This window comes from Bombyx mandarina, chromosome 25 (genome assembly GCF_030267445.1).
Source record: "Bombyx mandarina strain Sakado chromosome 25, ASM3026744v2".
NCBI lineage: Eukaryota > Metazoa > Arthropoda > Insecta > Lepidoptera > Bombycidae > Bombyx > Bombyx mandarina.
This window is the reverse complement of record NC_143231.1, coordinates 9,932,159-9,958,087: the sequence shown is the minus strand read 5'-3', so window position 1 is coordinate 9,958,087 and position 25,929 is coordinate 9,932,159. Positions and strand designations below refer to the sequence as shown.

The following is a 25,929-nucleotide window of genomic DNA, read 5'->3' as shown; positions in this document are numbered from 1 at the left end:
CTCCAAGAATGAGCAGGCCATCCAGAGTATCACAGTAGATGGTATATAGTGGAAGCAACAGTCTTTCTTGCATATGAACTTACATGAGAACTACGACCATTATTCTAGTATCTCTATCAATTCTGGTACATGGCCGCTTTTGTGGGCTCTAGTAGTATTATATTAAACAGCTGTCTCGTCTGCCTCCGTACATCATCATCATCAGCCTTTATCTGCCCACTGCTGAACATAGGCCTTCCCCAATGCCTTCACATAATGCGGTCCTCCGCCTTCCGCATCCAACGACTTTCCGCCGTGCGCACTCCACCTGGTTGGAGGACGCCCCACGCTCCTGGTACCCATCCGTGGTCTCCATTCGAGGACTCCATTGGAGGACTTTCCTCCCCCGTGCAATAACAGTAAACAGCAGGGCAAACTTTAATGCAACGAATGATTCCAGGTCATAGATCCGGTGGCTCCTCGCTACACAGCATTAGAAATGAACCCTGTTCCTGTGAATCTCAAGGGTGTCACGAGCGATAGCAGCTTAACTGTACCCCTGCATCCTAAAAATCCAGATGTTGGTACCAAAACTATATGGGTGGCTCCCAGATTACTAATAGACCAGGCCGATGCGAAGACCTTGAAAGAAGGAGAAAACGCCACGTTTATTAACTATGGCAATGTTACCATCGATAAGATTCACAGGTAAATTATATTTCAGTTTTTGCAACCCGATTACGTTTCTTTACATAGAGACACGAATTCAAAGTCTCAGTTTTTACAGTACAATGGCCGCCCCACCCTTCAAACCGAAACGCATTACTGCTTCACGGCAGAAATAGGCTGAGTGGTGGTACCCACCCATGCGGACTCACACGACGCCCTCTAGCAATATAAATGTTTTGAATTCTATTTTATGTATGATTGAGTTTAACTAAAGGCCAAAGTTTACAAAATATCCCATACATCATTATTTACCCTTTCTAACTTTATTCGAAATTTCAGATCAAAGGATGGTACAGTAACAAGTATAGATGGAACACCGAATCTCGATAATAAAGACTACAAAAAGACCGTCAAGTTGACTTGGCTCGCTGAGAGCAAACAATCACCAATGGTAGAGACCTATTGTGTTTACTTCGATCATATCATATCTAAAGCAGTGCTGGGCAAAGATGAGGACTTCAAGCAGTATATCGGCCATCAGACTAGGGTGAGTGAAAACACCTAGGGCATGTGTTTGATCAGTAAATCTAAAATAGTTTATGTTAATCTAAACTATTATATTATCAGTAAAATGTGAATAGGTGTTTACGAGTATGGATAGAGTGCAGTAATGGATTTATGCCTAGGCCTGTGAGGCCCGGGCATAGGCACAAATCAGGGGTGACATGATTTGAGAGGCGCTAAAATTTTTGAAATGCCAAAATTGAGAAACGAACAAAGACAGTCGTCTCCTTTGAAAATGAGGTCACATTAATTGTTATAAAAATAATATATAGTGATTTTAAATTTAAAATGAAAATATTCATCATTTTCCTGCCCTTCTCCCAGTCACCTGGGGTCGGCACAACAGGTTTTCTCCTTCCGTACTCCTCTATCATATACCATTTCTTTGCTCACTCCCCTTTTACACGTCATATGGTCTTTCACGCAATCCATCCATTTCTTAGGTCTACCTCTTCCTCTATATCCTTCCACATTCATAGTTAACACTCTCTTACCAACCTCATTTTCATTTCTTTTCATCACATGTCCATACCATCCCAAACGCGCAATTCTCAAACTTCTCTGTCACAGGTACCAATTTCAGACTTCCTCTACATATTCATTCCGTATTCTATCCATTCGTCACTAATTCACACACACACACGTCGCAATAATTGAATTTTTTTAGTGGTCCAACAAGCTGGTCCATACAAGACGGCAGGCCTTATTAAGGTCTTATACATCTTCCCTTTTAGGGGAAATGTGTGAGTCACACGTGGTGCTCGTGACCTGCCGCTATTTCATCCATCCTGCTTTAAAATGAAAATATTGTGTTATATAAATAGGAGCAGAATATTTTTTTTTAAATTAATAAATATAAAAAATACGATTTAAACACAAATATGAGTACCATCCATGCATCTAAGCAATAAAAAAAGTTTATCTAAACTAATATGTATATAAATCTACAGTGGTTTTTACGGATGCTCCGTTATAACTACTGAACCATTCATCCGATTTACTTGAAACTTGGTATCCACGTAGAAAATAAATGTACTTAATGGATAGGCTAATATTTATATGAGTGTTGGACTGCCTACACCAGTTGCGGGGGCGTTAATTATGAGAATGTTTGTGGGGGTGAGAAATAATAATGTTATTGGTTGATTCATGGATACCCTCAAAAGACGAGGAGTTCTTCAGACGTGGAATCCCAACTCTGCCTGAGAGATGGGAAAAAGAAGTTGATAGTGATGGACAACACTTCGATTAAATTTAAATTACCGTTCTTTCATAATAAATATTATTTTTTCGACAAAAAATGGCGGAAACTTATTTGTACTGCTAATAATTTTAAATGGCCAGCGAAGCGGACGACTACAGCTAGTTCGTTTATAACATTCAACAGTGGGAAATTCCGATGGTCGGCGAGCCGGAGCTGGCCAACGCGAAGGTTGGGGACATAGTGCAGCTGCAGCGGCGCGGGTTCTTCCGCGTGGACGTGGCCACCGCGCCCCCCTCCCCGCACACCAGCCGCCCCGCCCCGCTGCTGCTGTTCCACGTTCCCGACGGACACACTAAAGAAATGCCCGGACAGGTGAGCTCCTTCATCCGCTACATTGGTCTCAGTATAGTTACACGGATAATGGCGTGTTTTAGATTTAAAAAATGTAAAAAATTAAAAAGGATTGACACCGTCGTATTTCAGTTTTGCTGGATCCGCTATTATTAATTTTGGAGCCTAGGTAAATAAAGTTGTCAAAGCTATAAACTAAGGCAACAAATAATTTTTTGAAACGTAACTTAAGTTTAGTTGTGGGTAGTTGGGCTCAAGTCTTAAGTTTAACAAATTACGTTAGAATTCAGTTTTAATTAAATACTAGTTTAATTTTTCTCTAAGTCTTTAAACATTAAGGTAACATTTAGATAATTTGACTATTCGTTCTTGCCGACAATTGTACTGTTGTATTATATTGACAATTGTATGAATTAGTGAAATCCAGTCCCAATCCTCATTAACTAACTCTAATTCTATAAAAAATAAATCCTGAAACTACTATCACTGCACCACCTACCTTATGTTTACGGTACTGTAATAGAAATCTTACCTGGAACGATAACAACAACTGCACCTAATTTCATCACAATTGGATCATGGCTTGGGAATGTAAAGAGGATATTGTTTTTTAAATACGCTTTTTTATTTATCAACTTATCTACGTAACGGAACATTTCAATGTAAATTTCAAACAATAACGTCTGATTGACTTGGAAATTTAGTCACGTATCAAGGACTGATGACAATACCTACAATCAATTTATTAATTTGGCTTAATGTGCTAAGCACGATCACTAGGGTAAAAAATACGACATATTTATGTTTAATTCGTGGTATCATTTGAATGTATTTTTCGGAATATATGATTTGTATTTATGATATTTTTTGCTTAAATGGGTGAACGAGCTTGATGTTAAGCGGTTACTGGAGCTCAGAGACCTCGACAACGTAAATGCCGCTACCCACCTTAGATAAGTTCTAAGGCATAGTACAATGGTTGCTCCACCCTTCAAACCGGAACGCATTACTGCTTCACGGCAGAAATAGGCGGGGTGGTGGTGCCTACCCGTGCGGTCCCACAAGACGTTCTACCACCAGTAAACGACCTAATAATAACATCTTATAAACTTATAGAGAGAGAGAGAGAGAATAAATACACTTTATTGCACACCAAAACACAATTTACATTCAAAAAAACAGTCAAAAAGCAGATACATTTGCACAATAGGCGGTCTTATCGCTAAAAGCGATCTTTTCCAGACAACCGTTTAATTTACAGAAATTATATTATTATATAATATTACTATAGTATAGTTTATTATGTAAATAAATTCGTAATTTATATTTAAAATAAAACCTAAACCTAAAACTTCTTAAAACGAATGACAGCGAGCTTACAATTGAAATTGAATGAATTTTAATTTGATTTACTTATGCTACGTAATCTCAAATACACTTCATAAAGGAATTGTTCAACAGGAAATCAACTAGTAATCTTCGTTTCGGATATATGACCAACATTTGTTCCAAGAAATCTTGAAGCCCCTTCAGTTTGATATTATCCTGTATTTGCTCTTGAACAGATCTGCTTCGTTTCCATTCTTTTGCATATATGCTTTGTATGGTTTCCGGTATTATTTGGCTTTTTTCAAACTTTGAATAAGCACGCTAAAATAAAAATTCGATGCAATAGTTTAAAAATACTTTTATCATCTAACTAATCGTTGGTAGCCTACGGGCTATTTCAACTACGCCCGGATGAGTTAAAGTATACAGTTATATATTATCTATACCTTTTTTTAGCTTTTATTATTAGCTGGGCCGATTTGGTTAATTTTGGTCTTGAATTATTTGTGGAAGTCCAGAGAAGGTTTAAAAGGTAGATAAATCTTCTATTTATCTTTTATTTATCGATTGAGGCACTACGAAGTCTGCCGGGTCAGCTAGTATATTTTAAAAACCAGCTTATACTTCTATCTGATATCGAATTCATTCAGAGCGCCTTTCAACAAATATTTTTCCCGTTTACCATAAAGGCTGTATTGTACATTCCTCTCTTCGATCCCAACCACTACGACAAAACGTTCTTCACCAAACGAAGTAAACTCGTCCGCCCTCGACGGCCAAATAATAATAAAATAAAATTTAAAATACCTCTCCATGTTCCCTTGTTCGTCTGATAAAATACTTTCCTTTAAAGTGTTTTGATCTGTAATCGCATTTACATAACATCTCTTCAGGTATACCCCCTAGGACACATAATATTTTATATAATACGCTGTTGTTAGTGTCGCCATGAAATAACTGACATTTTGTTGCCATTTCGAAAATCACGAGCCCGGTAGACCAAACGTCAATGTTAGATTCAGATCTTTGGTATCCTAGTATAATTTCGGGTCCTCGATAATTAGTCGATCCCATATGAGGATTTAATAAAACAGATTTACTAATGAACGCCCTATCGAATCCGCACAGTTTTAATTTTTGGTTCGAGTCGTTCAATAACACGTGGCTTGGATTGATATCTGAAAAATGTATAAAGATTTCAATAAAATAATAAGTATTTTAAATAAATGTATAATGAATTTAAAAAATCACGTAAATCAATAAAAAAACATACCGGAGTGGACTATTTTTTTGCTCCGCATAAAAGTGACGGCTGACACCAACTGTTTGGCTAGAATTTGAACGTGGTCAATGTGGAAAGCATTTCCTTGTCTCTTCAACGCTTCTATCAAATTTTTTGGGTAGTATTCCATTACCGAACACCATTGTTGTCGCAAAGAAAATCTTTTATAAATGTTTATAATGTTGACATCACTATCGTGTCTATTATTATTGTATACTAGCATGTTATTTTTAAAGGATATGTTATTTCTGGAACAAATAATAGTTTTATACAGATTAACATATCATTAATAACACATTAGATAATACAAAAAACAGTAAAAAATACACACTTGGGTAGTTTAATTGCATAATTTCGGCCGCAGGTGCGGTCACATACTTTATAAATTTTAGCAAATTGGCCATTTCGAATAAGTGACGTCACATTAAATTTACCATGCATACAGTCGAACATTTTCTTTTCCAAGTCATCCATCAATCTCTGGTTATAATTGTTAAAATACTTCTTTGAAAAATTTACATTTGTTGTTCTATGTGTATTGGTCGAATATGTATCTGTTTCAGTATGAGAATGAGAAGATCTGTAATAGTTTGTTATCAGGTTTTCGCTTTCGCGTTCAGAATGGTTTGATCGTGTTGCATTTAGTAGTAGTATTCTACTTTCAGCCATTTCATTGTGATTCAGTTTGCTTTTATTTACAGTTTCATCACTATCGGCAAAAAGTGAAGGATGTGATTTATCTTTTTCAATATATGCTAAATCTGATTCCTTTGTATCGAGATTTTTTTGAAAATTATTTCCACTATCTATTTTTCTGTTATTTTCATTTGCATGATCTGTGTTTTTGCCCATTTCTGATTTCTTAGGTAATACTGTGTTTTTATCAAATATTAGTGACGTAGTCTTATTGGTACTCGACAACTCCATATTTGAATCTAGTTTTAATATTTCTTCTAAATTGCTACTATTTATGACTTCAAAAGTACTAACTGAACCTTCATAACTGTGATTACTGCTGCTGTTTGAATCATTATCAAACATTTTAGATAATTCCTTTTCAATCAATTCTATATTATAATCACTTTTTTCAGTGTCATCAACATTATCTTTATTGTCATTCTCTTTGGTGTCTTCAACCTTACCAGTTTGGTTATTTAATGTTGTATCTAAATCTTCATCTGAAATAACAATAGTAAAATTGTTGTCATATTCTTGAAGACTTTCTTGATTCACAGATTCACCAGTTTTTGTAATAATTTTTTCTTCGTTTTCTCCTTCTTTTACATTCTGAGATAATTCTGTTCGGTTTGGTTTATGCTGATTTGAAGGTGTATAGTTTTTTAATGATCTGGAAATAACGTAACGTTTGTTTTAAACAATATTCACTAGAAATGTTCAGGTTTTCCTATAAATTTATTTCGTGTGACACCACAAAAGTAATGGCTATCTACGTGCCGAGAATAACATGAGCTTCAATTGACCTCGAGCTCTTTTAATGGATGTTTTGGTGGTAGAGGTATGTACATTAAATGTAATAAGTTGTATACTTTTCAATACCTACATAAATGGAAAGGAATCTTGTGCAATGTTATTTATATGCATCATAGCTTTAAAGAAGACGATAAGGATGCAGACGAAATTTGAAACCTAAGCGTGTGACGAGGCGACCAGATAATAATACACCTACTGCTCAGATTTAATTACTAACTTCGTTCGAGGAAGAATATGTCGCACCTTTGAAATTGAAGGAGCTTAGTCCAAAATTCTGTTTTATGGTGAACGCCAAAATGTGGATTGAAGAATTGTAATACATATTTTCAGTTTAGATTTTAATACTTTAAGCCTTAAATCGCATACCTTAAAATTTAAAGTATGCGCTTGATTTAAAAGAGGCGGAAAGTGTGCTTTGTCCTTTCCTAGAGTAAAATGTAAATATATTTTTTTAATTTTCAAAATTTATTTTTGTGAACTGATAGAGTAAAATATGTTTAGAAGTCGTTGGAAATATAAAACTCGTTTTTATAAATTTTTTTAGTTAAGCCACTTCAATTCTAAAGGTGCTATGTGACAGGAACGTCTAGGAAATGGAATGGAATAATGGAATCCTCTCAAAGAATTACCAAGAGTACTTCCCTTGGTACCCACGGTATAAAACGATTCTAGAACATTTAAAACGAAACTTCGATTAGAATAACATAATATTAAGCTTAAAAAGCTTCTAGGGCACACATTAAGAGTTTATTTTTTTAACTCACTCGCATTGCTTGTTGCTCGCACATTCTTGAGATAATAATAATTCACTTTTAATTTCATCCAAATTTATAATTGGTGAAGGAATGTTTCCTATTCCACACATTTTCGTTGAATTTGAGTTTTTGTTGGGCAAAGGATGATTACTACAAGAATCTTTGTTAGTGAGTAGTTCTGATGGTATGTATAAATTTTTATCCTTGATTTCGTCGCTAGATTCTCTTGAACTACTTGCTTTTCCGTAATAGTTTATGACTACGTTAATTAATTTAGGTCTACGCTTAGATTTTTTTGCTTTCTTTTTTCGCGATTTTGTTTTCTCCTTTAGTTCGACATCCAAATTTTCACTATAAATTTTCTTTAAATCATTGATAATTTTTTCTTGGTGTTCACGCAAATGTTTTCTTTCAATAAGGTATTGGTATTTTTGTTTAATTTCATTTACATTTTGTTTAAGGTTCCAGTCTGAGTCCGAACTATCTGTATATTCATTGGATCGTGATGAAATATCATCTTTGTAGTTGTTTATATCGTTGTTATATGTTTTTTTTCTTTTGGTTTTGTGATCAGTGAAATTTGTATCTTCATGGAATGATCTGCTTTCATGTTTCATATCGTTGGATGTTATATGAGTGCCTTTTTCTTTTAATATGCAGTATCCATGGAGAGTATTTTCTGAATGTATTTGAGTTTTTGTGGTTTCATCACGTTTTCTTTCAGACTTAAGATTTAACTACAACAAAAAAAAAATTATATTAAATTACAACATTTTTCTTCTTTGATTAATTTATCAATCAAGTGAGCCCTAAAGTTAAAAATTTACATTGTGTTTATTAAGATCACAAGTTACCACTAGGTTTTCGGATTATGCAATCACATTTACTCGCTATATAAACTTTATCAATGCAAATAAAGTCGTCGTGGCCTAAAGGATAAGACGTCCGGCGCATTTGTGTTGAGCGATGCACCGGTGTTCGATTCCCGCAAGTGGGTACCAATTTTTCTAATGAAATACGTACTCAACAAATGTTCACGATTGACTTCCACGGTGAAGGAATAACATCGTGTAATAAAAACTAAACCCGCAAAATTATAATTTGTGTAATTACTGGACCTCTTGTGAGTCGGTTAGGTACCACCACCCTGCCTATTTCTGCCGTGAAGCAGTAATGCGTTTCGGTTTGAAGGGTGGGGCAGTCGTTGTAACTATACTGAGACCTTAGAACTGATATCTCAAGGTGGGTGGCGCATTTACGTCGTAGATGTCTATGGGCTCCAGTAACCACTTAACACCAGGTGGGCTGTGAGCTCGTCCACATTACTAAGCAATAAAAAAATATATATGGAAAATACATAAAATTTTATGTCTCATTATGCATTTTTATATGTAAATTAGGGCCAGAAACTGCACATAGGTAGTAAGTACAGTTAAGCTTTTCGTTTCTACCACCGTAATTCGGCACTGACAGTGTGTTTCCAATGAACATTTTTTCTCCTAAATAGCTTGTTTCTTCAGCGTTTCTCCGATACTATTTGACATTTCGTTCTTGAAAAAATTCATTAGAGAGCCAACGGCTTGAATTCGCCTGTGGCAATACCGATGTCAACTACGATGACCAATTACCATTTGCTTGTCCTCTTTCGATTTTAATAAATTATTAATATCATTTTGTATTTTAAATATACCAATTCTTCTAAATACACATCATTCGAATATTAATGTAATCGTTTCACAGAAGATGTTTTGTATAAAAAGTCAAAGATCAAGATAATATCCCCTAATTGTATCCTAATCATGGGATAGCTGAGAGGTTTGTTATCTGTCTATGTCTGTGTTTATGTGTAAGCGTATATTTTATGTAATCAGAATATCGCAGTAATGTCCCTACTACTTCCAATCGACTAACTCTACGCGGGTAAAATTAATAATAATATCTTAACAAAAATTAATGATTTAAACAATCGATATAAAAAAAAAAAAGATTTTAAACAATTAAAAATAAAATTAAACAACAGAATAGCAACTTTTTTTTTTGCAGTTCTATAATATTTAAGTTCTCTATTTGTTTAAAACAATTTTATAAACAAACTAGCTGACCCGGCAGACTTCGTAGTGCCTCCATCGATAAATAAAATACCTAAACTTTTGGATAAAATAAACTTAAAACAAACAAAAGGAATCCGTCCGACGGGGGGGGGGACACATCAAAGGAAAAACAAAATTGTTATTTTTATTTAATTCCGTGCATTTTCATATTTATCTGCCTTTTAAACCTTCTCTGGACTTCCACAAATAATTCAAGACCAAAATTAGCCAAATCGATCCAGCCGTTCTCGAGTTTTAGCGAGACTAACGAACAGCAATTCATTTTTATATATAAAGATTACGTAAAAAAGTCATAACCTATGTTAATTATTGCCATTTTTTAAAGTGAAAACAGGCATAGCTAACTATTAATTGAAAAAAATTCCACATTTTTTAAATATTTAATTTAGCAATAGTTATTAAAAAATCATAATTAGCAAATTAATAAACTTTTATGAAAATTTATGGCAGGATCTTATGAAGTATATATATCAAAAGGTCTTCACGAAATTATAGAAATATATATTATTTCAAATTTATAGGCCAATTATTTATACCTTTTATCCCATTATTTATGCCAACGGAGATTAGGAAAGAAATTGTTAGTTAACAATTGAATAACTTTAAAAAAATGATGAAAAAACTTTTTGTCCTACAGGGCTCGATACCTTCAAGTGTTAAGAAGCTAATTAGAGTTAGAGTTGTTTATTAAATATATAAATATTTTACTAAAAATCACGCCACGTTAACTGGTCCCGTGATAAGTTCGTAAAGAACTTGTGTTACAGGTACCAGATAACGGATATAAATGTAAGATTTTTATTATACACATACATATATTTAATATACATACTATGAAATAACTTTTTATATTATAAAAAAAAAATGATGAACTTTCTTTAACCGCGCGCCTGTCGTAACATTCGCGCGGAGCCCTATTTTCAACTTAAAATTTAAATTATAAACAATGGAGATGAGTATCGAAAGTTAGGACTTCTTTACGAGAAATGTCCTCCTCTTCAACGAGCTTTTTTCAAAATTGCTTATATATTCTAATATTTTTCGAGTTAATAACGAAAAACTAAATACTATTTCAAATCTTATCAGTTTCTTCATCTTATATTGTTAATAACAGTTGCTATTATGTACTTGCACCAAAATCCTTCAAAAACATTTAGCCTAGAGGTGCTCCAACGAGCTATCGCTCATATTTTTAGGGAATCCAATGAGCCATCACTCATATTGTTAGGCCCTTTATCTCTATTTTTCACGTTTTTCAAGTTGTGTGACTAGATTATAGGGTTTGTAGTTAAAAACTGGGCTCTCAATTTGTGTGACGGTATTTATATTGATCTATAGGTTCCGGTAAGCGCTTAATATCAAGAAGGCCGTGAGCTTGTCTGTCCACGTTGTGGAGACATTATCTAGATCACATTCATAGATGTAATGTTATCAAGATGGAATTGGCAATTAAAAACAACAATAGAGTTAATAATTATTTTAGAGACGAATTAACGAATGTAACCAATAAAATTAGTTTAGCGTCACACAGGTCACTTACATTACTGTTACGTGATTCGACTAGACTTAATAACCTTCAAATTATTCTGCATAAGTCTGTTTTGATTTACAGAACGACACGGTCCTTAGTTTCATTGATCTTAATAAATATATTTTAAATCGAACAATAAAATTATTGTATGTCTAAAGATTATAGGAATGCATTGACGTGCGCATACAGTCGAACAAGTCTTATTACACGAGATATACTCGTATTTTAGAGTTGATGCGAATATATTAAGAACTGTTGAATTTAAAAAGATAGCATAACATTATTACGTAATTACGTAAATGAAGGACTGTTGAATTTTGTATGGTTTATTAATACTGTTTACTGTTTAATTTTTAATATTAATTTTAAGAGATTATGGTCTTTAAATTTTTTCTTATTATATAACAGAAAAACGCAATTCATTATTGTTTACTAGCTGACCCGGCAGACTTCGTAGTGCCTCAATCGACAAATAAAAGACCTAAGCTTTTGTATAAAATAAACTTAAAACAAACAAAAGGAATCCGTCCGACGGGAGACACATCAAAGGAAAAACAAAATTTTTATTGTTATTTAATTCCAAGTTCATATATATATCTACCTTTTAAACCTTCTCTGGACTTCCACAAATAATTCAAGACCAAAATTAGCCAAATCGGTCCAGCCGTTCTCGAGTTTTAGCGAGACTAACGAACAGCAATTCATTTTTATATTATTGTGAAGTACTCCATATCATTAAATCTATTAGACATATTTTACAACACCATAGCCCCTATAGATTAGAAATACTCGCTATGGTATGGTTTTCTGCTATTGAAAGTATTAACAGATAAATATGAGCTTAAGTCGCATGTTAAAACAAATAAAAAAAAAACAGAGATAATTAATAATTGTTTGATGGAAATTGAAGCAAATTGATGTACATTTCTTTCTATTGCAAATAATTTGAAATTACAGTGGACCCGCGGTAATTCGACAAACGTTTTGCTGGGCAGTGTTGAACTACCGAATTTGCCGCATTATAGAGTATTGCTTAAGACCCCGTATATTCCGGATTTTTTCTACAAAACCTTGCTTTTTAACCCGACAAATAACCTATATATATAACTAGTCAGGTCATAAGTATTGTCACACAGTAAAAAGTTTTCTTTTAGAATGCTGGCCACAAAAAAATTTATTGAATTCGAATTTCGAATTGTTCATGAAAATAAAAATGTATACTTTTAGAATTTTACTCATTTTTAAATATGGAGTGGACGCTTAAAGAAGACCGTGTTGCAGTTATTGCGTTGCATCGTTGCTGTTACGCGCCAATTAAAATTTTTAACATACTGAAAAATTTGAATATAACCAAAAGATTCGTTTATCGTACCATCAAACGATACAATGAAGACTCTAGTGTAGATGACAGGTCAAGAAGTGGTCGCCCTCGGTCTGTTAGGACTCTAGCAGTGATAAAAGCTGTGAAGGCGCGAATTCAAAGAAATCCCAAACGTAAGCAGAAACTGTTGGCCCTTCAGATGGGGTTAAGCAGAACCACGGTGAAAAGGGTGTTAAATGAAGACTTAGGGCTTCAGGCATATCGAAGAAAAACAGGACATCGTTTGAATGCTCGTCTAATGGACCTGAGACTGAAGAGATGCCGCGCTTTGTTGAAGCGGTACGCGGGAAAAAAATATCGGGAAATTCTTTTTTCGGATGAAAAATTTTTTACCGTAGAAGAGAGCTGCAACAAACAAAATGATAAGGTGTACGCACACAGTAGTGAAGAAGCGAGCAACCGTATTCCGCGTGTCCAACGAGGTCATTTTCCATCCTCGCTCGTGGTATGGTTGGGAGTTTCTTATTGGGGCTTAACAGAGGTACATTTTTGTGAGAAAGGTGTAAAAACGAATGCAGTTGTGTATCAAAATACAGTCCTGACGAACCTTGTGGAACCTGTTTCTCATACCATGTTCAATAACAGGCACTGGGTACCCCAACAAGATTCGGCGCCAGCTCATAGAGCAAAGAGCACACAAGACTGGCTGGCGGCGCGTGAAATCGACTTCATCCGGCACGAAGAGTGGCCCTCCTCCAGTCCAGATTTGAATCCGTTAGATCACAAGATATGGCAACACTTGGAGGAAAAGGCGTGCTCAAAGCCTCATCCCAATTTGGAGTCACTCAAGACATTCTTGATTAAGGCAGCCGCCGATATTGACATGGACTTCGTTCGTGCTGCGATAGACGACTGGCCGCGTAGATTGAAGGCCTGTATTCAAAATCACGGAGGTCATTTTGAATAAACTTTAGTGTCATAAGAATCTATGTTTTATTAAGTTCATTTTGGTATATGAATGGTTACATAATGAATAAACTTGTTTCAATTATTTTACATTAAACATGTGACAGAATTTATGACCTGACTAGGTTTTTTTTTTTTTTTTATTGCTTAGATGGGTGGACGAGCTCACAGCCCACCTGGTGTTAAGTGGTTACTGGAGCCCATATACATCTACAACGTAAATGCGCCACCCACCATGAGATACAGGGTGGCCCATAAGTCCTTTGAAAAGTAAAATTTGAATAAAACGAACAGGGCGCGCGTGAGCGGTGCAGGGGAAGCAGGGGGAGTAACTTCGGTTTCTGGGAATTTAGTCGCGATGGAGCGTTTTACCGGAGCGGACCGTGCGTTTTGTGTGCGCGAGTTTTATAAAAACGACAATTCGGCAACCGTTGCGCGGCGTAAATTTCGAGAACACAAAGGCTTACACAACTTTGACGACACTCCAACTCTTCAAACGATTAAGAACTGGGTTGCTAAGTTCGAGGAGACCGGTTCGACGTTAGATAAACCGCGGTTGGGTCGCCCAAGGACGTCACGTACGGAACAAAACATAGACACAGCGACACAGTCTATTCGCGAAAATCCGACACAGTCAACTCGTAAGCGCGCCAGAGCATTAAACGTATCCAGGACATCGTTACAACGGATTTTGAAGAAAGATTTACATATGCACCCTTACAAAATTCAGTTGGTTCAAGAATTAAAGGAAACTGACGGTATTCAAAGACAAAATTATGCGAATGAAATGTTGAATCGGTTTACTTCCTTCAATAACATAATGTTCTCTGACGAGGCTCATTTCCGTCTTAACGGGCATGTTAGTAAACAAAATTGCCGCTATTGGAGCCCCATCAATCCAAAACTTAAGCATCAGAAGCCCTTACATAGTCCGAAAGTGACTGTTTGGGCCGCTATGTCAGCCCATGGTATCCTAGGGCCTTACTTCTTTGAGGATGGCAGAGGGCGCGCAGTTACTGTTACGTCGGAGCGATATGTGGCTATGATCGAAGAGTTTTTCATACCAGAATTGCAAAACTTTTCAGGCTTTAATGCCAGGACGTGGTTTCAACAGGACGGGGCCACTTCTCACACCTCTAACACTGCTATGCCCGTTATCCGTCAACTTTTTCCTGGCAAAGTTATCTCTAAGAGAGGAGACATTTCCTGGCCTCCACGTAGTCCAGATCTGACCCCGATGGATTTTTTTTTGTGGGGCTACCTTAAGGCTAAAGTATACGACACAAACCCGCGGTCAATTGAGGCCCTAAAAGAAAACATCCGCAGAGAAATGACAAGCATTTCAGCAGTGACGTGCCGCGCAGTCATCGACAATTTTAGACGTCGTTTGCAAGAGTGCCGTGATCGCAACGGATTACATTTAGGAGATGTTATTTTCAAAAAATAATTCCCGTTTTTTAAGCTTTTTATGTAAATAAAAATTTAATTCATAATGTAATTAGTTTTATTTTAATAAATTTTTTTTCATATCAAAGGACTTATGGGCCACCCTGTATAAGTTCTAAGGTCTCAGTATAGTTACAACGGCTACCCCACCCTTCGAACCGAAACGCATAACTGCTTCACGGCGGAAATAGGCGGGGTGGTGGTACCTACCCGTGCGGACTCCCAAGAGGTCCTACCACCAGTGATTACGCAAATTATAATTTTGCGGGTTTCATTTTTATTACACGATGTTATTCCTTCACCGTGGAAGTCAATCGTGAACATTTGTTGAGTACGTATTTCATTAGAAAAATTGGTACCCGCCTGCGGGATTCGAACACCGGTGCATCGCTACACACGAATGCACCGGACGTCTTATACTTTAGGCCACGACGACTTTTTTTATAGTCTTAGGTATATGCACTATGCCCTATGCGCTTGCTAAACTACTGAAAGATTCATTACGATCTAAGTGGTCCAAAAAATCACATTTAACGACATTACGTATACCTTATATGTACACAATACACAATGAATAAATAATGAACGCACGCTAGGTCGCACCGCTATCGTATGTATGTAGTCAAATTAAGCAATCAGAATCAAGACAATATCTACGCGTCGTGTATAATAGTGGTGGCGCATACAAGCTGTAACCTATCTGAATGCATTATCTACATTAGCGAAGATTGTCAAAAAAATGTTCAATATAAACATGTCGGATTACAAGGGGAGCAGGATTAGACAGGGTCCGCACTACCACGCATCCTTTGTATGTGATTTGGGAACCTGACCAAGGATTTTCTTAAATTTCTGGAAATTTACCAGAAATAAAAAATCGATGTCTGGTATGAACCCCATCTCCTGTCGTCGTCATAAAAAACGTGTCCGAAACTTACAAAGCTGTCTGCGAATTATAAAAGTACTAGCGACCCGCCCTCGCTTCGCTTTTTTTTTTATTGCTTAGATGTATGGACGAGCTCACAGCCCACCTGATGTTAAGTGATTACTGGAGCCCACAGACATCTACAACGTAAATGCGCCACCCACCTCGAGATATAAGTTCTAAGGTCTCAGTATAATTACAACGGTTACCCCACCCTTCGAACCGAAACGCATTACTGCTTCACGGCGGAAATAGGCGGGGTGGTGGTACCTACCCGTGCGGAACCCGTGCGGACTCCCAAGAGGTCCTACCACCAGTGAAACTGTAATTTATTATTGATTTCTCCACTATTTAATGGATGTTATTATACATAATATAAACCTTCCTCTTCAATCACTATTTATTATAAAAAAAACGCATCAAAATCCGTTGCGTAGTTTTAAAGATTAAGCATACAGGACAGGGACAGAGAAAGCGACTTTGTTTTATACTATGTAGTGATACTACGATCGTCAACCGGCATTTGCATTGATGGTAGGGCGTCATATTGTAAGCCCGCACGGGTTGGCACGGGCACAACCATCCTGCTTGTTACTTCCGCAAACAGTTACGCGTTCCTGTTCCTACTTCCGCGTCCATGGGACGACCGTTTTACAATATCAGTGAGAGTTATATCTATGCCTCAAAGTGACTGGTAGCATTCACATTGTGACCTCATCAATATCAAGTGGGCTGCAAGTTTGGTCACCCATCTACATAATATAAAAAAAAATTGTCATTGCCGGCTATGTGCACTCCGCGCCTTAATAAAAATGAATTCTAGATGAAATTTAGTGAAAAACAAAATATCACAAATTGTTCCATTAATTAGTAGTTCCTATCTATAATTTTCAAAGTGAAACAATCCAATGAAATAATCCAGTTTAAAATTATAACACCCATTTTTTGTAAGTCGAATTATTATTTTTTGGACGGGATAGCAAAGAAAATTTAAAATTTAGGTAAATTAAACGAAATATATACTTAATGTAATTAACCGTAATAAAAATAAAAATAATCATTTTTGTAATTGTATGTTCTGGTTAGGATTTTGATATTTTGATAGATATAGATCAATATACTAGAGAGTATTTAAAAAAAAAGTATTTTTAGAAAAAAGTATTTCGATTAAGTTCATCCAGATTTTTATCCATCCAAACAACTAAATAACAAAACATACGATTAGGTAAAACTATCATGAATCAGTCCAGTTTCCAATTATTTATCTAATAAGAACGTACATTTGAATTTATTTTTTTGGAACTGAACTGTCGATGTTATATTCAATTTCAAGACAAGTTCAAAGTAATCACTCTGATTATAGACAAAGGAGTTCAATAATCCATTGACTTTGAGTTAACCGGCTTGTCCTTCAATATATACAAAAGCTTATTTTGGCAACCAATGATCGCAGCGTCTGGGAATTATGCATTTACATAAAATGCTTACGTATATATTATGTTTATTACGAGAAGCGGTTTGTGAGACTCAGTACTTCAGACTTCAGTACTCGGTATCGGCATATTATTGGTATTATGTCGGCATTGTGCGGCATATTAACAGAATACTGGGGAATCCATTTACGGATACCCGGTCAAGGGGGGTAAGAGACCGGGTTATGTCGGACGTATATTAACAGGATTAAAGTTCTTATATTCCGATGAAATTGACAATTTGGCATCGTTTCTTAAGGCGGGCAGCAATATCTACAGTGTTCTCGATCTAGGTTAAATTTTTTTTATTGTTTAGTTACGTGGACGAGCTCACGGCCTACCCGGTGTTAATGATTACCGGACCACATAGACATCAATAACGTAAAAGCCGCTTGAGACATAAGTTCTAAGGTCTCACTTTCAACAGTGCCCCGCACTTAAAATCGAAACGCATTACTGAATAGGCAGGGTGGGGGGTATCTGCCCGTGCGAGCTCACAACACGCCCTGCCACAAACGATTACGCAAATCATAATTTTTGTGGGCTTATATATATGATCTTATTCCTTTATTGTGGAAGTCGTTCGTGAACGTTTAAGTGTGTATTTCTTTAGAAAAATCTATAGCTGCCTGCGGGATTCGAACACCATTCGAGTCGCATCGCTCGATACGATTACACCAGGTGCGTTGTCCTTTAGACCACGACGACATGCCAGACGAAACGCCAGATAGTCAGATCTGGTTAAAAAAAAGTACAAAACTTACTTTTATCTGTTTTTCTGGTTGGCTACAGGGCGCGATTGTTCCTTGCTTGATATCGTCGAGAATTTCATCTTGTAAATAGTTATCTTCTGTAAAAGCAAGAGTGTCCATTTTGAAGTTCTTTGTAGGAGATTTTTCATCCGTAGGTATTACAGTAATGCAGTTATGACGCTGTTGGTAGCGACGTTTCGACATTTCGCTGTCTATTAATCTAAAAAAAAAAATTCAATCTACATTGCAAAAATCCTCCTTCGCCCAAGGAAATACAATTAAACTTCATCCGAATGTTTACGCATTTTAATTTTTTCCTTGTTAATGCTTGCAAACAGTGTCATTTCCCGCACAATAGAGAATATGGAGATAGTAAAACGTAAATCTAGTTAATTCGATTGCTGGTCAGAGAAGCTCGTAACGCCAACAAAAAAAAAACAACAGCCAAGTAATTATTCAAAATAGAGTCCAACAGGCCTTTTAAGAACCCGACCCGATTTATCGAATCAAAAGCGGCATGACAACTACAATCTCGCAGAGCTTACTTATTATCGTTAATATTTTTCCACTCACATAAAATATAAATTAAAAAGTACGTGCGAGTTTCTGGTGCGTGTGCTCTTCCAGAAATCGCTGCTTACACTGCGACGAGAGCTACCGCGAATATTGCATTCAAACGAATCGGGGAGAAGTTATCGGCTCATTGCTATTTATTTCGTCTAGATGATTCGCGGGACCGAGTTCAAGGTCTTATTATTGTTTTACGTAGTTGAGAATTAAAATGCTTTGATATATAAAAATATTTTGATGCCACTAGCTATCGTGCTTTCTTACAAAATATAGTTAAAGGGCTTGAGATTTTTGAAGCCTAACAAATTTGTCGTCATTTTAATCACATGTCACATTTTAATTATTTTATGAGCTTGACGTCCATCTATTACTATATCTATTATACTTAGTCTGGCCATAAATACTGTTAAAATAACACTTGGTTCTTGGTTCAATTCAACCCGATAAAGACACAAGTTTGCGCGTTCACTGCGAAGAAGGACCCCCTTGTCATGGCGCCGCAATTCCAAGGAGTATCCCTGCAACCTTCCGAGAGTATCGGGATACTTGGGGTCGACATTTCGAGCGATGTCCAGTTTCGGAGTAATTTGGAAGGCAAAGCCAAGTTGGCGTCCAAAATGCTGGGAGTCCTCAACAGAGCAAAGCGGTACTTCACGCCTGGACAAAGACTTTTGCTTTATAAAGCACAAGTCCGGCCTCGCGTGGAGTATTGCTCCCATCTCTGGGTCGGGGCTCCCAAATACCAGCTTCTTCCATTTGACTCCATACAGAGGAGGGCCGTTCGGATTGTCGATAATCCCATTCTCACGGATCGTTTGGAGCCTCTGGGTCTGCGGAGGGACTTCGGTTCCCTCTGTATTCTGTACCGTATGTTTCATGGGGAGTGCTCTGAGGAATTGTTCGAGATGATACCAGCATCTCGTTTTTACCATCGCACCGCTCGCCACCGGAGTAGAGTTCATCCATACTACCTGGAGCCACTGCGGTCATCCACAGTGCGTTTCCAGAGATCTTTTTTGCCACGTACCATCCGGCTATAGAATGAGCTCCCCTCCACGGTGTTTCCCGAGCGCTATGACATGTCCTTCTTCAAACGAGGCTTGTGGAGAGTATTAAGCGGTAGGCAGCGGCTTGGCTCTGCCCCTGGCATTGCTGAAGTCCATGGGCGACGGTAACCACTCACCATCAGGTGGGCCGTATGCTCGTCTGCCTACAAGGGCAATAAAAAAAAATAAAAAAATAACATTTGTTACTTTTACAGTGTTTTAGTTTAATACATAAATATAAAACAATTTAAAGTATAAAAAGCTTATTCGAAGTGGTCTGTCTCCATTGGCTGCAATACAGTCTTTTAAACGTTGAGGCCAGTTATCAATAGAAGCACGCACTCTTTCCATGGGAAATTTTTTTACTGCCAATCGTACGGATTGTTTTAGGGACTCCAAATTATCTCTAAAACTGACCATAAATCATAATCCAGCGGATTAAGATCGGGACTAGACGACGGCCAGACTTCAGCTCTGATGAAGTCCGAAACGTTCGTTTTCAACCAAGACTGCGTAGACCGAGCTTTATGACCTGGCGCCGAGTCTTGCTGGAAGGACCATTCTTGATTAATGAACATGGTGTTGTTAAGGGGCTTCACTACATTCTCAAGAATGGTATCTTGATACACTTGTGCCGATGCTTTGATACCTTTTTCTCAAAAGTATGGCTCGGTCACTCCTTCATAGCTAATACCCCACCAAACCATCACTGAAGTCGGATAGTGCCCACGTTGCACTCTGTCGACTAATTGAGAAGCTTCCTTAGAGCTTTGAGCATAAATACGGTCATTTTGTTTGTTAAAATGTTGCTCAATTGTAAAAATTTTCTCATCCGTAAACAAAAATTTTCTATGACCTCCCTTTGCGTACCGCTTTAGTAGTTGTTTCGATTTTACCACCCTATTCTCTTTTAAATTATCAGTTAAGAAATGACCAATACATCTCTTATAGGCTGCAAGTCCTAAGTCATCTTTTAAAATACGCGACATGGTTCTAGGTGCTATCTTCATCTCTCGAGATAAAATCCTTTGCTTTCGGACAGGATTTCTTCGAATTCTTTCCCTTACTGCTTTGACCACCTTTTTCGTACGAACACTACGTGGACGGCCAGGTCTTTTTCTGTCACAAACAGAGGAGGTCTCATTGCACCTATTAATAGCCCGGTACACAAACATTTTACTAATACCAAGCGTATGGAGAGTTTTAAAAATTGCATTTGGCTCCATACATACTTTGTGTAATGCAATCACAGCGATTCGGTTCTCTTTATCAGCCCACTCCATTTTAATATCGCAAAATATTGTATATAATGTATTGGCGCCAAAATGAGAAAAGACAATGAGCAATCATATAAAAATGAGAGATTCCAAATTCAAATGTAATATTTTGTTTATTTTTTATTGTAACAGTATTTATGGCCAGACTAAGTACATCTGTACTAGTTTTAAGACGACCGATTAACTTAATTTGCACACGTATTAAGAACCGATGGCAGTACTAATAATTCCATTGCTCGGGTCCATGACTGGGATCAACTGGGAGATAATTCGCATTGTAATTTTTATGCGCTTCGGTAAGGTGGTACTTTATACTGGTGGTAGGACCTCTTGTGAGTCCGCGCGGGTGGGTATCACCACCCTGCCTATTCCTGCCGTGAAGCAGTAATGCGTTTCGGTTTGAAGGGTGGGGCAGCTGTTGTAACTATACTTGAGACCTTAGAACTTATATCTATATAGGTGGGAGGCGCATTTACGTTGTAGATGTCTATGGGCTCCAGTAACCACTTAATACCAGGTGGGCTGTGAGCTCGTCCACCCATCTAAGCAATAAAAAAAAGTACCTACGCAACTCCACATGGCAAACACACAACAAAAATTACACAAATTCACCTTATTTGTGTATTTTTTTTTCCTTGTACATAAGCCCTGCCTTTAGAGGCTACACCAGCGTAACTGAGCGAGTAGGTGGTCTCACGGGACTCCTAAGCCGAGGTCGTTGCTAACACTAACTCTAGCAAGAGCAGTGCTTCGCAGAATCTGCGGTCACGGGTCAATCAGCGATAACCGGACGAATCGCTTCGAGCATCCGTAGATTGGCAATAAGGCTTCCCAAACGATAGGTAACAACACTAGGCAATAGAAACACATCGGTCGTTTTATCCATTTAGTAGGAGACGCTTTCTGAAAAGGGTTTTTTTTTATTACAGCAAAAAATAATCCTGTTTTTGCAATTTTGTTGTGTTTGCAAAAATCGTTTGTTCTTATGTTCTTGTCTCGAGACCAACTCATATGGCGTCCGTATTCTTTTCAATCACATCTATAACAGCATTTAACCAACAGCATGGCGAAGTCAAATATGTACCAGTATGGCGTCTGGTGAAGCGCACCACCAACCCAAGTGATGACCACGACCACTCTGCCAAGAGTGCATACGACTTAGAAGAATGGCAAAGCATTCCATCTAAACCAAATGCTTAATTGTAACAAATAAATAACACCTTTCATTCTTACTTCGGCCACGAAGCAGTTGTACGTTTTGATTGTACTCGTAGTACATTGTGGCATTTGCTTTAGTGTGCCAATGGACTAGTGACACAAATGGGCCTAAAGCACAAACAATCAATCTAATTTACAGCATTCATTATAAAATATTTTTTTATTTTTTGTTTATTGCTAGATGGGTGGACTAGCTCACAGCCCACCTGATGTTAAGGGGTTAATGAAGCCCATAGACATCCGTAAATGCGCTACCCATCTTGAGATATAAGTTCTAAGGTCTCAAGTATAGTTACAACGGCTGCCCCGCCCTTCAAACCGAAACGCATTTCTGCTTCACGGCAGAAATAGGAAGGGTGGTGGTACCTACCCGTGCGGACTCACAAGAGGTCCTACCACCAGTAGAATTGTCATTTTGTTTGTAAATAATATTATGCGATATATATCTACGTTATACTCGTATTTATGTTACGCGTATGTTATCGCAAATTGGAACGGAAGTAAATTGTGAGATTAAAAATAATACCAAATATGCGGTCTCTTCGCTCTATATGAATATAGTTGCAATTCTTGTTGCTCATAAATTTTCATTATTTGATTATGTAGTAAATGATGCGATAGAAAAAAAACCAGCAGCGTAACGACAAATTCATTTATTTGTGCGAGAAAGCGGGTAGAAATGGCTGGCAAGGCTTGTTTTATTAACACTATCTCCCCTTCGTTACGTCCGTTACACTACTACTATTATACACTGGACTCGAGGTTCATGTCGTCGTGGAGATCCACATTAGCTCCGACTGCTATCCTGTAAAAATGGGATTAAATAATTTGAAGGGGTTTCAAGTTAGTGCTGGCCGCGTGAGCGAACCCTACATTTGCATAGGCCATAACCGGACTTATGCAAGTTTTGTAGAGTGTCACCTTATTTCGAAGGAACAATTTACTTCGCTTGCAAATCATCGGATAGAAGTAGTTTTTGATATCCTTATTAATAATGCATATTTAATTGGTCACGAAGATACATTGATGATATTCTCATTTGATTTTATTAAAATCTGTTTTTTATGTTCAAATTTTGCATTATTCAAGATAAAAATACTCATAGCATACACGTGTACATTGATAATCAAAATACTAGTTTGATTGAATACGAACTAGTAGAGTAAGATCCCAAGGCCACCTGACGTCACGTATTTTCTGACGAACGAAATCTGGCCACTTGCGTAATGTTAGTATGTACTAAGAACGCATGCCTACCTGCTACCTTGCTTAGACGACTAATTTTCAGGTATCAGGTAATCGAGGTACATAAAATCATTAGGAACTTCAAGTAAATTCTGAAAGCTGATTTTTACGTATCTTGGACTATAGGCTTATCTGTCTCTATAAAAGAACCTAGCATACATTGCTCGCGCCAACAAGTATATAACTTAACTTTGTCGTCGTTACGTGGCAACGTAGTATGAAACGATATTTTAGCTCGCGACCGGCTATCGTATATTTTTTTAGAAAGTACAGCGCTAGTACGACCACGTTGTCGTTTTCAAGTCAGTATCAGAATTCTGGTGTGTGTGTTGTATTAAAAATATGTTTAACTTCTGTGTACTTTATAGTAAATTTGTAATCCAAGCGAATAGTTATTGATTACGGTAAACATTCATTTATGATACTTGTGCACATTGAAATAATTTTAATTTTAACTTCATGGTCCAACATAACCTTAGATTCATATTATGTTAACGAATCTCATATTTTATATTAAACATTATAGTGTAGATATTATCACAAAAATCGGTGTAAAAATATTTATTTGTTCTACATGTTAAATGGTTGAGTATTTTTAATTTTATTCGTGATTAATATAATACAAGGATAGTATTGTGTCAAAAACATTCATTACATTATGATTGCGTCAGCATGATGTATGAATTGAAAAACAATACTACTACTGTACTTTAGGTATGTATGTAGTGTAATGTATTTACCCTTGTCAGCAATTTTTTTTAATTGCCTCAAATAAGGCAAGGCTCACTATTGATAAGGCGGCTAGCTGCTGGGTTTGTACAATATCTACATTTTGGTGATAATGAGATTGGTCACTTATGTGACCATATTCGAGGGCTATTTGGTTTAAGCGACATTTATTTTGTAACTTGTAACTTTGTAACTATACTGAAACTTTAGAACTTATATCTCAAGGTGGGTGACGTATTTACGTTGTAGATGTCTATGGGCTCCAGTAAGCACTTAAAACCAGGTGGGCTGTAAGCTCGTCCACATATTTAAGCAACAAAAAAATAAAAAAAAAGTTCCGTTTTATGATTTATTAGCATCAACAATTCGATGTTTTTAATTGAACTACAATTATGTTTATCACATTCAAATAGCTGAAGAAGTTTTTTTGTCATAATATTTTTTCCAAATTTAAAATATTAAATGGCTCTTCTTTCAAGTTTCAAAAATGTATCATAAAACCAAATAGCTTTTCACCCCTCGATATGAAGTTACTAGTTTATATATGTGGAATATTTATTTCTTTTTTCTATTGCTTAGATAGGTGGACGAGCTCACGTCCCACCTGGTGTTAAGTGGTTACTGGAGCCCATAGACATTTACAACGCAAATGCGCCACCCACCTTGAGATATAAGTTCTAAAGTCTCAGTATGGTTACAACGGCTGGCCCTCCTTTCAAGCCGAAACGCATGACTGCTTCACGGCAGAAATAGGCGGGGTGGTGATACCTTCCCGTGCGGACTCACATGAGGTCCCACCACCAGTAAAAGGTTACGTCAACCACATTTTATTAAAATTCAGCATGCTTAGAAGGGGTTACGTTGAATATTAAGCAAATGAAGAAGTGTTAGCAAAGTTTTTCAGGTTGAGCCCCCTGAGCTCTCGCCTACACGTTCGATGAAGTTATTAAAACCCCTCGAAGTTACTAGCGGTAGGTAGGCAAAAAGAAAGAGACCGAGTAATTAATATTTTACTTTCACTAGTGACCCCGCAGAAGTCGAAATTCGACTACAGTTAATTGAAATTATAAGTTTAAACATTATTATGGTTCTATTGTCAGACACTATTATAATTCGATAATATAATCACAGTACTCGCCAAAACTGCACTATAGATAAATAAAATTAAAGACAAACAATATTAAATCTATTTTCAATTCGACCACAGACTTTAAACAATAACAAAATTTCCCAATTGACAGTAAACAAAGAGTATATTTTTATGTTTGTGTTGTGTCAAACACATGGTAGTGTGTGTGTAATGTTTTCTTTATTGATTTAAAGTATCTTTTATGCATTATTTAAAAAAAAACTATTAGCATTGTGCACTCCTTCTCTATATTCTCTATAAGTGTGAGAAATTTCATATTCCTCCGTCCGCGCAATTTTCGTAAAATGGGGTTCAAAGTTTTTGCCTCACGTATTAATATATAGATTAGTAGGCGCCGTTTATTCAGTCACAAAGGAAACACAATTTATTACAGTAATATCGAGATAATTGTTGTATTTCTTATCGTATTTTCTTAGGTCACATTTACATTGAAAAATAGATACAGCTATCTGAATTTATAACGTTTTATCTATCATAACTAGATTACTGTTTTTTTTGACTTTGTAGGCACGACATACCGCCCACCTGAACGTAAACAATCCCCAA

General features: G+C 36.7%; 2 protein-coding genes across 6 annotated transcripts in view; one reads left to right on the top strand and one right to left on the bottom strand.

The window, feature by feature from the left end:
* The window catches only part of GluProRS (Glutamyl-prolyl-tRNA synthetase), a 54,276-nt gene that overhangs the window by 7,036 nt on the left and 21,311 nt on the right, over window positions 1-25,929 (top strand). For all 3 annotated transcript variants that reach the window (XM_089738371.1, XM_089738370.1, XM_089738372.1), the window contains 3 exons: window positions 440-687; window positions 988-1,195; window positions 2,600-2,788. In XM_089738371.1, the coding sequence (XP_089594497.1) occupies window positions 440-687; window positions 988-1,195; window positions 2,600-2,788 (645 nt within the window). The remainder of the gene's footprint in view (window positions 1-439; window positions 688-987; window positions 1,196-2,599; window positions 2,789-25,929) is intronic.
* LOC114246445 (uncharacterized) lies at window positions 3,895-18,973 on the bottom strand. Of its 3 annotated transcripts, none has more exons than XM_089738376.1 (7): window positions 18,694-18,973; window positions 18,161-18,368; window positions 7,634-8,361; window positions 5,710-6,726; window positions 5,370-5,626; window positions 4,904-5,274; window positions 3,895-4,417 (listed from the first exon to the last, which is right to left on the bottom strand). In XM_089738376.1, exons 2-7 carry the CDS (start codon window positions 18,350-18,352, stop codon window positions 4,196-4,198), a joined length of 2,787 nt encoding a protein of 928 aa, XP_089594502.1. In that variant the 5' UTR covers window positions 18,353-18,368; window positions 18,694-18,973; the 3' UTR covers window positions 3,895-4,195. The 3 variants fall into 3 exon arrangements, with proteins under 3 accessions (XP_089594502.1, XP_089594501.1, XP_089594503.1); XM_089738375.1 differs by having other exon boundaries at window positions 18,722-18,973; XM_089738377.1 differs by having other exon boundaries at window positions 18,161-18,246; window positions 18,722-18,961.